Raw genomic sequence first — 14437 nt, 5'->3', positions numbered from 1 at the left:
TGGCCTTTTTCATGGGAGGCAACAATTATTGACTAGCCTCTGAAAAACAGAAACACAGCATGGTAGCAGTGTGGGATGTGGTGTGTACTGCTTACTGTTGTTTTAGTCTACCTCAGAAGTATACTCATATCCTAGTGCTTAGAAGACTCAGCTCTCTGATCTTTTTTTTTTTTTTTTTTTTCCGGAGCTGGGGACCGAACCCAGGGCCTTGCGCTTGCTAGGCAAGCGCTCTACCACTGAGCTAAATCCCCAACCCCTCAGCTCTCTGATCTTAATGCTATTTCAGAAAAGTAAAAAGGCAAAATGTTAACAAGGTGTCAGCTTAAGATGTCTGCTTTCACGTTCCCTGCTGTGGCCTCTAGAACAGGCAGCAGAGGCCCTGTGTCCTAGGGCTGGGCCCGTGTTGAAAGTTGCTGTCTCTTATACACTTTGTACTATTGATCCTTTTAAGAGAAATGAAGCTACAAATCTAGAAAATGCCTTTTTAGATTTATCTGATAGCTACGAGCCCAAAAGGAGAATCATTCATGAAGCAGAAGACTTCACCATTGATGAAGTAGGTTCGACCATTGATAAAATGTAAGGATGGTAAATCTAGCCCATGAATAATCGAAAGGAAATGGAACAGGAAACTAGCACTTTGGTATCTTAAGGACACCCTTTAGATTTGAGGTGTCCTTTCTGTTGTAACAGAGCCGTGAGCGCAGACACCTTAGAGTCTGTCAGCCTCTTGTGCGCTACTTCAGGTCATCACTCATTCAGATCTCACATTGTTTTTGGAGTGGAATTGAACTTACCACATGTAAGATGTGAGGGCAGGAACCAGAGAGCAGCAGTGAGCAGTGGAAGGAAAAGCCATGGTTTGGACCTCACTGTCTGCACTGCCCTTGTCTGTATCTGATTTAATAAACAAGTCTACAGTAGTCTGGGTAGTCATATCCCCAGAGATGTGAGTTTAAAATGTTTATCTTAGTTATTGAAAAGGTCATATCCTTAGTTCCTAGATACCAATACTCTTATCTCAAAATAGATTTTTGATAAACCTGTCTTCCCCAGTTATATTAAGTACCTTACATCTCTCCTTTCACAACAGGAATCTTGTTATGGGAAGGCAGGGGAGAGTCCCTCAAGTTTGATCCCCTCACCACTGTGAGCACTTTGCTTTCTCTTGTCTCTAAATTCCAAGAGCAGTATCCATGCTGTCTGTCCTTCCTGGCTTCTGAACCATGACTGTAATTGGGAGACACTGCCTATGTGCCCCTAAAGTATGAGTGGACACAGTCCTCCAGCTGAGTCTGGGTTACTCAAGCAGTATCTGTGTCCATGTTTACTAGTAAGAAAATCACCTTTAACATAAATAAACGGTGTTTAAGGATATGTATGTGGTGGTATATTTACATGTCAGATGATGTATAACATGTCAGGAAGATGTGAACCATCATGAAGTGTGATGGTGACAGTCCCCTACTCCCACTGTTCCAAATTCCCAGGCAAATTTTTTTTAAATTCCATCAAATATTGAAAGTAATTACTTGCAAGAATAGGAAGTTTAGAAACCTGACTGAAACAATATTTTCCTCTCTTTTTGGCTCTGGAGGGGTCTCCAGATGTTCATCTGCTGACCTTTGAACCTTTTGCCCTTAGACACGGACTGTCCACTTAGATATGCCTTAAACCATTTGATGGATTTAACGACCACATTTAAACTCCCTTGCTGAGAACCATGTAAAGAGCATGGGCCACCTCTCCCCCGGTTACAGAGTGAGACTCAGTGGCTCTGACACAGTGTCCTCTGCTTAACTGCTCATCACTAGGCTGTCCTGATTCCCTGACAGTATAGCAGCTGGCTGCTCACCATTTGTAGACCTAGGCAATGTGCTGAGGCCGACTATTTTGTATAGGTTTTTAAAGAGTTCCATCTCCTGAGCAAAACAAACTGTTGAATAGTTCTACGGATTTAAACATGATCAAGCAATCCTCCATTGGCAAGGGACATGGACCAATCAGTAAAGTGAAAAGCACAAGGACCTTGGTTCAATCCCTAGAATCAAGGTTAAAAAACAAACAAAACCCCCATCAGGTATGGTAGTGTGCACTTGCAGCCCCAGTACTGGGAGGCAGTGAGTGGCAGATCCTGGGGACTCTGGACTCTGACCTGCCAGCTTCAGCTCCTTAGTGAGTTCCAGGACACAGAGAGACCCTATCTCAAAAAAACAAGAGGGACACAGAGAGACCCTAACTCAACAATACAAGATGGATGGTTTGTGAGGAACTACAATATCTGAGCTTTTGTATGCTCATGTATACACACATGTGCACGCACACGCACAGGGCAGGCACGCACACACACACACACACACACACACACACACACACACACACTTCAAGACACTGTGTTTGGCCCTCATCGTTTGAGGAAGAACAAGAGAAGTAAGCCTTATGGTAAAGAAAACTCCATTTCCCGGTCACATTATACAGCATTACAGTAACGCTGGTGCCACACTGCATTTTCTTCAGATTTTTCCACATCAAGGTGAGAAACTCTGGAGTTTTCAGAACATAGGAGCAAACTGGTAGGGCTGCCCCAGTCCAGAGATGACTACTAAGGAGCTTCCACTAGTACAAGGTCTGCCTGTTTCTGGGTGCATTTGTTCTCAGGACCCCAATTAGGATCATCCACCAAACCAGAACGATCTGCACAGCAGTGAGGGCTTCACTTGAGTTCATCATAAACATGCCGGGTGAACTGAGAAAATTCACAAGAGTCTTCAGAAGCACTACACTCTCATGGGAAATAGTTTTCAGTTTAGAGTCTACAATGTTGCAAATGTAACAGGCTTGTTAAACCAGAGAAGAGTCTGGAGGGCAACAGTATAAACAAGTCAGTCTGGGAGAGGGAGAGAGAGAACTAAGTAATGTAAATAGTAACTAAGTAGCCCTGGTGAGAGTTAGGGAGCGTCTTGCCTGGCTTCTAATCAGGTTCCCTTCTGTGCAGCTATCTCGGATTGTATTTAGAATTGGCACAGAACCCTTCTAAAACCTGCTACTCCCAAAGAACTCTTAGTGTGTGTTGACAGTCACTGCTATGGGTAACCTGGGATTTCTGTTGCCATACAAACCCTGTGTCACTAGGTCTCTGTTAGAATTCATCTTGAACCATAAAATTGGATTTGGATTTAAAGAGAGATTATGTATTTGTTTATGTTGATTAAACATTAGGTCTGTGCTGTCCTGCATGTCTTTCCCGTAGAACAGAACGTTCATGAACATGGCTTATAAACCCCAGTTTCTGTTTAAAGTGAGATATAGTTAAATGTTACGGTCAGTCAAGCCAGCTAGGTGAATTTAGTTGGAGATAGTCCCAAATTCTCAGTTCAACATAAGAGTAGGATTTCCCAGGAGATGGTATTTTCAGTGTTTTGCACACTCGGTGTCTGGGAGAACACCACTGCTGCAGTGTTAGTAGGTCTTTAATTCACACTTGTCTTTGACCACACTAAGTGGCAAGTACTAAAGCCTCCTTATCTTGGTGTCTTTCTCATCTCTTTCATGAATGATTTTTTCTGATTATAAATATACCTATCAAAGTATAAATCAAAAATAGATGAGCAAGGTACATCTATTTCTAAATATGAATCCTTGTATTTCTTTTGGAATTCAGCTCAGCAGATTATCACCTATTTTAAGTTCTGAAGCAAAATTGTTGATCTCAACTTCATAAATCAGCTGCTGCCTTTCCTCCAGAAGCAGTATGTTCCCTTCTTAAAGTAAGGCAGAAAAGACAGTTAGGAGTAGATGGGCTAAATGTATCTTCCCTTTCCATAACCCATCAGATTGTGTTAACTCTGATTTTATAATTTAATTATTTCTATTTGTTGGTACTCTGGTGGGGTAGGCAAGTAATCATGATGAAGTTACTACTAAGCCCCAAACTATGTTGCTTTTCATCATGGGGGAACCGTGTGGCACACTCAGTCCATTGAGGGGATAAAGAGATGGCTCCTTCCCATCCAGTTTTGTTTACAAATGGTGTTGCTCAAATTTAGGTGACTGGCTACTAGGGAAATAAATGAATGTGGAATTGAGGATGGAACAAAGAATTCAATGCTTTGCAATAAATGGACTATATTTGAGAGTTCAAGAAAGGATTGGAGAAAATAACTGAGTATGTAAAAACATGGTAAGTTTCTGACTGTTCAGTTGAAGGCAAGTGGCTGGCTCAATGAAATGACAAAATTGACGGTTTTCATCTGTGACCTTGGTTGACAGCTTAGCCTCTGCCTCAGGACTGAGAACTGAGCAGAGTTTATCAGAAAGGTTGTTCATTGCTGGTGTTTGTGTGAGCATGATGTATAGTACACACAGCTCTCCTTGCTGATCCTTCACAGGTGTATTATTTACTTTGCCTTCCAGGTGTCCGCAAATATGGTAAAGATTTTCAAGCTATTGCAGATGTAATTGGCAACAAGACTGTTGGCCAAGTGAAGAACTTCTTTGTAAACTACAGGCGTCGGTTTAACTTAGAGGAGGTATTGCAGGAGTGGGAAGCAGAACAAGGAACCCAGGCTTCTAATGCTGATACTTCTGCTTTAGGGGAGGAGACAAAAAGTGCTTCTAATGTGCCGTCAGGGAAGAGCACTGACGAAGAAGAGGAGGTGTGTTTGTGTCTGGAATTTGAGCTAATATGAGCTGAGGAGCCACCCTTCTGGTGGTGCACTGTGAGGGTGTGTGAGGACTAGCTGAACGAGCATAAGGCTGACAATACACTTCCTCGTGAGGCGTCTCTGACTGCTTAGTCCTAAGGCCATGCCAGCTCCTGGTCCTAGCAGAGCGAAAGTGTATTATTTCTACTGTTAAGCTGTTTGTTTACTAATAAAGATGTCTGTTTGGTAGCCTTGTTGGGTTTTTTGTTTCTTGTTTTGGGGTGGGGAGGGGGTTGCTTATTTTTTATTTTGTTAAAAATAAAGAAGCCTGTGCTTCCAATAAACACTGGTTTTACATTTTGGTTTTTGGTTTTATTTGTTTTGTTGTTTTTCCTGTGACAGCCCAAACTATATTGTATCAAATTGGTTAGGATTTAAATCTCACGCATGTATTTTTGTTTCCTCACCTCTAGGCACAGACCCCACAGGTTCCTCGGACTCTGGGTCCATCACCTCCTGCCCCATCATCCACTCCAACACCAACAGCCCCCATTGCCACTCTGAACCAGCCGCCACCACTTCTTCGTCCAACACTGCCTGCCGCCCCTGCTCTTCACCGGCAACCTCCTCCTCTCCAGCAGCAGGCTCGGTTCATCCAGCCCCGGCCAACTCCCAATCAGCCTCCACCACCTCTCATCCGCCCTGCTAACTCCATGCCACCCCGCCTAAACCCGAGGCCAGTGCTGACCACGGTGGGTGGTCAGCAGCCACCTTCACTCATTGGGATTCAGACAGAGTCACAGCCTTCACTGCACTAATTACACTGGACAAATTCTCACCTACCATTGCACCAGTGCTCATTTGACTGATCCAAACAAGGCAAGCTAGTTCTTCCCGCGGCGGCGGTCTGGCCTCAGTGGGTGCTCACACAGGAAGTATGGCGGTGGACTAGTGTAAGTGGTGTGACACAGCAGGAAGCCTCTAGTTGGCCTCCTTTCTAGTGTCCACTGAGAACTCCCGGGAAGAAAGTATTCTGTATACCGAGGGGTTTTCGTTCATTTTTACTGTATTTATTTTGTTGAGGTTTTTTTTTTTTTTATTTCCTGCCTCTTCATACTCAAAACTGTTAGTACAAAAAATATTGACTTAGGAATTATAAAAAAACAAAAACAAAAACAAAAAAACAACTCCTTAAGTTCCTTAAGGATGTTTATCTTTTTCCTTTTTTCTTTAATTTAAATTAAAAACAAACAAACAAACAGACACTTTCCTATGTTAGGAGTGCAAGATAAATAGCCTGCATTTCAGATTTTGATATGTTCATATTTAAGAAATTATAGCTTCATATCCCTTTTTTTCAAAATATGTTGCTTTTTTTCCTAAAGGAATTTTAATACATTCCTTTAAAGGAAAGCAATTAAGTCAATTGCAAAGCAATTATGAAACCACAAAGAATGTATTGAACCTGCTAACCCTTTAACATAGTCTGGGGTCCTAGGCAAAGTCCTTATTTAAAGGTCGTTGCCCCTGTTATTCTGTCAGTAATAGAGGTTTGGAATCACTCACATGCAGAAAAAGGACTTAAAATTTGGTGAGATATAATGTTTTTTAAGTTCTTTGAGAATATTAATTTTGAAAAAAAATGAGTTTCTAATGCTATTTGCTTTTAGCTGGTATCTGCCTATGTTGGGAATTTAGAACAGTCTCTTGTCAGTTATGTAGAGACGGTGGTTATGGAAACACTTATTTACAGTCTATCTTCTGAACTTAAAGTTCATACCCTCTAAGAGGACCTGTGTTTGATACAGAGTAGTTTTGTTTTTCCTGATAAATCTCTGTTATACATCTGAATACGTTCATACAATCCTTACAACCAACCTGGGCTTGTGGTTTGATTTAGGGCTAAGTCACCGGCACCACAAGATGACTTAAGAATTCGTTGTGATATTGCAATAAGTGTGCCGTTAGCTAAAGTACCAAGACCCGTTTTCATGAAGAAACCGAGACTTAAGGTCTTTTTATTCCAACACAAAATCAGTTAGCACCCACAAGGAATATTTTACACTGACAGCATTTTGATGGCGTGTTACTGACAGCTTCGATAGAATGACTTCATTTCGGAAGCATGGCTTGCCGCAGAGGGACAGATTGTTAGGGCCACAGGCTGCCCACATCAGAGGGGTCGTGTATTCCCTACGTACTGGAAAAATAACCCCTTTATGGGCTTTCCAGCCCATTGGTCAGCTTTAATTTTCAGGTATTCCTCCTAAAGGACCCTCTATTCTGATGTAAATGAAGGTGGCTTGCAGGAGAGGCCCTTTTTTTCTCATCAGATCACCTTAACAGTTTATGCCCCGTATAAAATGTAACTGATCTAAAAATAATATTAAAGAATTTATACTTATTTTTACTTTAAAAGCCATGGAAGACGGTTATGTATCTTAAACTGTCTAGAGCATTTTTGAAAGCACTTGTCTTGTGTGTGTGTGTGCATATTATACCGTGACAGCTCTCATTGTCTTGTCTCTCGTCAGTAGACCCTCAGTACAGTCTGTGGGAGATGTCAGTCAAGTCATTCAGCACCAGCATCTGTCCAGATGTTCAGTATCTGTGGTTCATTTAAAACCTGTTCTGACCCAGACGTGGGCTTAGATGCTGTATCTGAGGGATGTGTTGCAATTTTATTTACAAACACTAGAGCACACAGTAGAAAACTCGTAGTTTCATTAGTAATATGACACTTGTATATAGTGAGATGTCTTTATTGTGCGCTTTGCATATTTTGTAAATATTTTGCACGTCATTATTTTCCTTTTTTGTTTGAGCAGTGTTTGGCCTGGAAGAGTAATATGCTTGCTGCTTAAAGGATTAAAGATTTAAAGGTGTCCATGTCTTCTATTTTTATATACCCTCATATTGTATGAGAATTTAGGACCTCTTCACTGTGAAATTCTAAGTATTGGTTTATATATCTATATATATAAAGCAAAGCCTAGAAATCTCTTAATGACCATTTTTGTTAATTCTGAAGTTATCTTTTTTGAGAGATCTACACCAAAGTGTTTTTATAACATAACAAAAAATAAATCACATTGTTGCTACAACTGTTAAAATTAACGAAAAAGTATTTAATTCCAGTGTAATATAGATGGAAACAAAGGTAAGTTACGATCAGGAGCGAGCTTACAATTGAGTAAAACACAAAGTGAAAGAATGTAAAATTGTCATAATGTGGACCTACTTTTAGACAGTAGTAGATGTAGGGAGGAAGCCAAGAGTGACAACCTGTGTTTCCAAACCTAGGAAGTACTTTGGTTAAAAGTACCAAGCTCAGTCGTTAGGTAGGTGTCTTGTATTAATGCTCCATGCTGTCCTTTAAAAAAATCCTAGCCTTGGCTAAAATGGGGATACCGGGACCCTCAGGGGAAAAGGTAGCTTAGTACTCAAGATTCATCATTCTTGGTGGGCTTCTCCAAAGTAAATAACAACCTCGTTTTGATTCAGAAAATCTATGAACAAGAAACCAAAATGTGTTACAATGTTTTTAAGTTTGATGCTTAGAGATCAATGGTAGTAACTGAGTGCAGAAAGAACCCAGCTCAAGCTTAGGAGCCTTGTATGGGGTCAACAGCCTGTTTGATGACAGGCTAGCTTGTGAAAGTGCATAAACACTTTTCCATGAAAGACAGACAAATGGACGGATGGATGGACGGACGGACGGACGGATGGATGGATGGGAGTTATCAGAGTGGCTTACAGGCAGTGTTCTAAGTAACAATGGCTGTCTCCTGACAGAAAAACCAAGAATCCAGTAGTTGTTCAGTCACAAGACTAGATGTCACAACAGTCCTGCTCTGGTGTTGGAGTCCAGGGAATCTCCTAGAGAGCTGCTGGTCTTCAAATTGTGTCACAATTTGAAAGAAGGGGGCTCTGATACCATTGAAAGAATGGCTGGGCAACAAGAGAGCTGGATTTACCAGTGAGAACGAGGTCAATCAGGAAAAGGCAAAAGAAAAGCTTCCTTCTTCCATGTCCCTTTATGCGGAGTGCCGTCAGAAGGTGTGGCCCAGGTTGAAATGCTTCTTCCCAACCAAGAAAAGCCTTTCGTGGGTGTGCCCCACCACTAGGGTTTTAGCTCATTCCAAATGCGGTCAAGTTGACACCTAAGATGAGTTATCACACATACGGTCCACCAAGACCTTCATCTTTGTCTGTTACTGAAGGACCAGGAAGGTACCTGCAAGTCTTTCATTTGTGGGTTTTTGTTGTTGTTTTGTTTTGTTTTGTTTTGTTTTAGTATCATACAAAGTATCAGGTGTTGGCATTTTCAAGCAAACTTCACCCCAGCCTTTTCTCAGATATCTGCTCCCCTCTTGACTTCCCACGTCACATCCTTTGTCCCCTCCCCCTTTCCTCAATATGTCTTTTATCCCTGAACACTTAATGAGGGAGCAATGAAGGAAGATGGTAGTTGAATTGGGGTATTTGCAAGCTGTCATTAACAAATTAGAGACTACTGATGAGGGTGGGTTTTCCAGATGTGATGTCTTAGGACTCTGGCAGGAATTTGGATGAGCAAGATTTTTAAAGACTATGTTGGGGTGCTGTTAGAAATGGGTTCAAGATCCCAGGAAAAGGTCTACACAATCCAAAGTATGTCAGCAAGGTGCGTGCGTGCACCACACACGCGCACACACACACACACACTCACACATTTATATTTTTCTCAAATTGAACAGGTAAGCACAACTAGTGGGGGCTCTGTCGGGTCCTCACTACAAACTCAGCAACCTTGTGTCTGACTCCATAAGGTAGGTTGGCCCCCTGTGTGTGGGCTGACTCAGAGCAGACAGCAGAGAAGCAGATTACAGCGTTGAGATGAGGGGCCACCCTGAGCACATATTTTGATTTCATGAGGCACTGAACCTGAAGGGACTTGAATTTCTGCCAAGAGGCTTCTTCACCTTTTTTCTTAAATAGAATTTTGTCCTATTTAGCCCTTTGATAGGAAAGACATCTGTTTTGCTTACGACTCCCACAATATGAGGCATGAGACTGACGAGGTAACTGTCTTCAGGGGCATCCACATTTCCCCAGGTGTATGATAACAGCAGGTCTAGACTCAGAACAGTAAGACTCCTAACTAAAGTGCTATCCCACCAGACACCAGACACAAGAGGTGTGAAAAACACAGGCATGTGGATTCAGTGTGCCCTTCAACAAACACAGAGGACGGGACCACGGGATCCTGTACCAGCTAGCAGCACAAAAAGCAGAACAAAAGAGACATGGGCATGTCTTAGGTTTCTAGGCTAGAATTGCAGCTACTGGGTACATAGGCTTAGAGAATGCATTTTATGTGTATGGATATTTTGCCCGCTGCCAGGGACTGCTTCACTAGTGACTGCAGTGCTGGCAGTCCTCAAAAGGGTATCAGTTCCCCTGCCACGGGAACTACACACAGTTGAAAGCTGCCTTGTGGGTGCTGGGAATTGACCCTGGGTCCTTTGAAAGAGCAACCAGTGCCTTAACCACTGAGCCATCTCTCCAACCCCAGAAGAGTATCTTTAAAAACAAATTTTATCAGGTTGGGGAGACCTGCCCTCCGCCTGTCTTTTTGTTGTAGTCAGCTCACAGACAGAGCTGAGGGCAGGGTTCTCTGATGGAATGGATATGGTCATCTATTGCTGGTCAGGAAGAAAACGCATAGGTGTTGGTGCAGCACACTTTCTGCTGAGGATTGCTGTACCGTCCTTCACACCTGTCACCTGTCGAGCAGACTTTCCACCGTAGCCTCTAATGGAAGTTAATCATGCAACTTCAAGCCCAGGGAGATTAAACGTGCAACTTGAAGCCTAAGGAAAAGATGTTTTCTCCTTGTCTGGCCACGTCTACTGTTAGGTGACAGTACATATTTTTTTTTCAAAATAATATTTATATTATTCTTTGGGATATTTATATCATCCACCCAGATCACACTCACTTCCCAGTCCTTTCATGTCTGCCCCACCCCCTGTGACCTACACCCCCCCCAAAAAAAAGTCCAATTTGTGTTGTTCACATACTCACTGGAGCGTGGTCAAACTTTCAGTGGCCAAACCCCCTAAGGAAAGCTGAGTCCTTCTCCACTGTATCCCCAACAACCGCAGAGAGCTTCACTTCCATTTATTACAGTTTTTAAGAGTTCTCTTGGGCTGGAGAGATGCCTCAGCAGTTATGAGCAGCTCTTCCCGAGGTCCTGAGTTCAATTCCCAGCAACCACATGGTGGCCCACAACCATCTGTAATGGGATCCGATGCCCTCTTCTGGTGTGTCTGAAGACAGCTACAGTGTACTTGAATGCATAAAATAAATTTGTTTTAGGGTTGGGGATTTAGCTCAGTGGTAGAGCGCTTGCCTAGGAAGCGCAAGGCCCTGGGTTCGGGCCCCAGCTCCGAAAAAAAAAAAAACCAAAAAAATAAATAAATAAATAAATTTGTTTTAAATAAGAGTTCTCTTTGATGGCTTCCTTTTTAGGCTGTTACTTGGGGGTTGGAGTGGGTATTACAGAGGCCTTCCATGCCTCTCTTTCTCAGCTGCATCTGCAGTCACCGACATCACTGCCAAAGGGAGCTTCCTTGCTCTTTGCAGTCAGCTGGTGCTCAGATCATGGCTTCCTCATGGTTTCTGGAAACAGCACAGTCCGTGAACATGGCTACCTCCTGCAGCAAGATCATGGACCCAGACAAGGCCCTTGGAGGCAGCATGGGCTCAGACATCACTATAGCCTCAGGTGGCCACAGAGACCACTCAGATCAGTATGGCCTCTGTTGGCAGCACAGCCCACCAACATCAACATGGCTTCAGGCCAGAGCGTAGACCACAAATATCTGCACGGTATTTGGGAGTAACATGGGCCACGGACATCGACAACCCCCGCCCTACATCACCTTCATGACACCATGGGCCACGGTGTTTCCTCCATGGAGGTCCAATCCGGAAAGTGAACCATTCCCCGAGCTGGGCCTCTGCCATTTCCCAGAGCTATGGCAATCCCGTGGCCTGGTAGCGTGTTGGGAGTAGGAGGGGGGGTGCCTGCATCTGTCTACGCTGTGGATTGCTGCGCGTCATCCCACCAACTCCACTGTCCACCTCAGCCCTCTCTCACGCTGTCACTGCCTTCGAAGCTCTAGCTCCGTCTCTCCTCACAGCGCACAGCACTCTGCTCTTCATCTTTTCTCATCTCCATCGAACACTCCGGTCATCATAAGGGCGTCTGCAGGCCCCAGGACGGCCTTCACCCTGTCCAGCTTCCGCCTACCAATCCTGGAATTATGCATCTTGTCCTCAACTAGCACATGACCTCACTAGTCTCTCTGTAGACTGAGGATAATGCATGCCTCCCCTCTTCATCAGACTGCCTGCCCCCAGTCACACCAGCCGATTAAACAAACCACTGGTGGTAGGCAACTGTAGAGAGTCCTGAAGAACCAGCTGTCTGCCCTTTCCTTCTGCAGAAAGAGTTTGCGTATAGTTCAGTCCTTCTCTTTATAGGGGAATTTAGTTTAAGGACTAGTTAATCAGTTTACTGTTAAACATTATATGGAAATCAAATACTATTTTCAAATACTAAAACTGCTCAAATCCTGCCCTGTCTTTACTGTCCTCATGGCCTGCCTTCGCTTGTCTCAAAACAAAGCAAAACAAAACATAAACATTCCTGAAGGTGTGTGGGAAGGATAAAACATGATGTACATGGAGAAGCAAGAAAGCTGGACATGATGCTGTGCGCTTGCAATCACAGTGTTCAGGAGACAGGAGGAGAGGGGCCAGGAGTTTGAGTGAGCAAATGTGAACCAGCCTGGACTACAAGAGTCTGACTCTGAGATCAATACCAGGAGCTGGGAACATATCCTTCCCTTCTGACTACTACTGTGTTAGCACTAAAAGTACGGGCTGCTCTTCCAGAGGACCTGGGTTCAACGCCCAGCATTCACGTGATGCTTCACAACTGTCTGTGACTCCTGGTCTCTCTTCTGGACTCCTTAAGCGCCAGCAATACACGTGGTACACAGTCATGCATGCAAGCAAAAGAAATTCTTTCTCAGCTTGGGACTTCATTATACCAAGATCTTGGGCTCATATTTAGAATTGATTGCTCCTTTCAGAACCCTAGCTACATTATTCATTCCAGACATTGTCTTTCCAATCTATATTCCCTGTGGTGTCTAAATACTTAGGGTCCTGTCACCTTGCAATCATGTGAAGGGAAGTGGAAAGTAAGGTAAATAGATATACTGTAGGGAAGGTTAGGGAGGAGAAGGCTTGGGCTCAGCCTCTTTCAGTTCTCACAAGAGTAAGCTGGTACAGACTGCCAAAGCACGCCCACAGGCCATCTCCCCATGGAGGATTTAATCTCGCTAACCAAAGAGTTGCACCTGGATGTGGGGCTCCTATTGACTGATCCACCAGATCCCACATATGCTCCCTAAAACTGCTGCCCAGCTTCATTGCACACCTGTGTCCACTGCAAGGTAGCTAGTACCCTTTCCATGATGGGCATTTGATGCTCAAGACAGCTAAGTATTTCCCGCGCTTGTCTGACTTGGAAGGGGTTAGATTTGAGCCGCTAGCTTGCTTTGTTCATAGAGGCTGCAATTACTGTGAACCTGTAGAGCGAATACATTGTAACAGTCCTGTGTTTAGGAGTTGGGAGGCTAGGATTCAAGCTCTAGCCTTGGGTAGGTCCACTCAGATCAGCTCTAGAGCTCAGATAGAGCTTTCATAGTTCAGGCACGCTCCACCAGGTGGCTCTGAAGACCAGAAGAACTGTCTGGGGTGCTTTTGACAAGAGAACAGCCAGCGTTAAGCTAACAGCAGGATGAGGGCTGACGGATTCGCACTGCACTGTAGCAAGCTCAGGGAAGAAGGGATTTGAATCAGACCTCTGATCTTAAGCAAACGTGTCCACTCCAGAACGAATAGGTTTGGCAGGTCGGGAGGGAGGCTGATTGAAGAGCAAAATATATACAATTCAAAGGCTCATAAGGTACTAATGTTTCTAGAAAGAGAAGCCTAGGCTTCTAGAGTCTGGGTGATTCCCAGCATCTAGGGAGATACTTTGCCCAGCTCTGGTGACTTGCCGGCCGCCACCCTAGAAGCCTCACGCCCCCGCCTCTTGGGCGCCACGACCACGCCCCCATCCTTGGCCCTGCCTCTTGGGCGTCGTGACCACGCCTCCGTCCTCGGCCCCGCCTGTTGGGCGCCATTACCTTGCCTCCATCCTAGGTTCCGCCTGTTGGGCGCCCTGACCACGCCCCCGTCCTCGGCCCCGCCCCCCGAAGCCCGCGGCTGGGACTGGCCTAGCCGGCTGCGGAGGCGAAGCAGCCTTGCCCTCGCCGCCGTAGGGCGCCCGCGGAACTCCGCGAGCCCCGCAAGTGGGAAAGGCCGGGTGAGCTCACCATCCCGGCTCCTCAGAAACCGAAAGCGGCTCAGGGAGGTGGGTTGGAGGCGTGTGTGTTAGCGGGTGGACTGAGGCGACCCGGGACATCCGCGCCCGGCCCGGGGCACTTTTGCAAGACTTGTGAACACAGCCCATTAACGTGAGCTTAATGCCAGGGACTCGAACCTGCACCGGTGCTATAGCGCGTGCTCATTTGGAGATAGCACCCGACTCTGCAGAAGCTGAGTTCCAGATTTCGGCAGACCCAGGCGCCTAGAGGTGAGCACCCACTGCAGGGTAGGCGGAGACCGTTCTCACACCACTGCTTGACCCCCTTGCAATCCAACTGCGAGGTCTGACAGTACTGAGGACA

General features: G+C 44.8%; 2 protein-coding genes across 10 annotated transcripts in view; both read left to right on the top strand.

The window, feature by feature from the left end:
* Rcor3 (REST corepressor 3) overlaps positions 1-7528 on the top strand; it is a 40377-nt gene extending 32849 nt beyond the window's left edge. For 2 of the 7 annotated variants that reach the window (XR_005492289.2, XR_005492288.2), the window contains 2 exons: positions 4047-4180; positions 4414-4551. Coding sequence is in view for 5 of the 7 variants with exons in the window: in XM_039091096.2 (XP_038947024.1) it covers positions 4414-4655; positions 5117-5461 (587 nt within the window). In the remaining 2 variants the exon portion in view is untranslated. Of the gene's footprint in view, positions 1-4046; positions 4181-4413; positions 5003-5116 lie in introns of those variants that run through there. The other 5 variants (XM_039091094.2, XM_039091095.2, XM_039091096.2 and 2 more) reach the window with 4 other exon arrangements.
* A 6441-nt stretch (positions 7529-13969) lies between these two features.
* Positions 13970-14437, top strand: part of Traf5 (TNF receptor-associated factor 5) — a 48804-nt gene continuing 48336 nt past the window's right edge. Inside the window, exons 1-2 of one of the 3 annotated variants that reach the window (NM_001398702.1) lie at positions 13987-14121; positions 14241-14343. The gene's annotated coding sequence lies outside the window, so the exon portion shown is untranslated. Of the gene's footprint in view, positions 14344-14437 lie in introns of all 3 variants that reach the window. The other 2 variants (XM_039091512.2, NM_001398701.1) reach the window with 2 other exon arrangements.

Source organism: Rattus norvegicus, chromosome 13 (genome assembly GCF_036323735.1).
Source record: "Rattus norvegicus strain BN/NHsdMcwi chromosome 13, GRCr8, whole genome shotgun sequence".
Taxonomy (NCBI): Eukaryota; Metazoa; Chordata; class Mammalia; order Rodentia; family Muridae; genus Rattus; species Rattus norvegicus.
The sequence above is the reverse complement of the archived record's forward strand: the minus strand, read 5'-3'. Positions and strand labels throughout refer to the sequence as shown.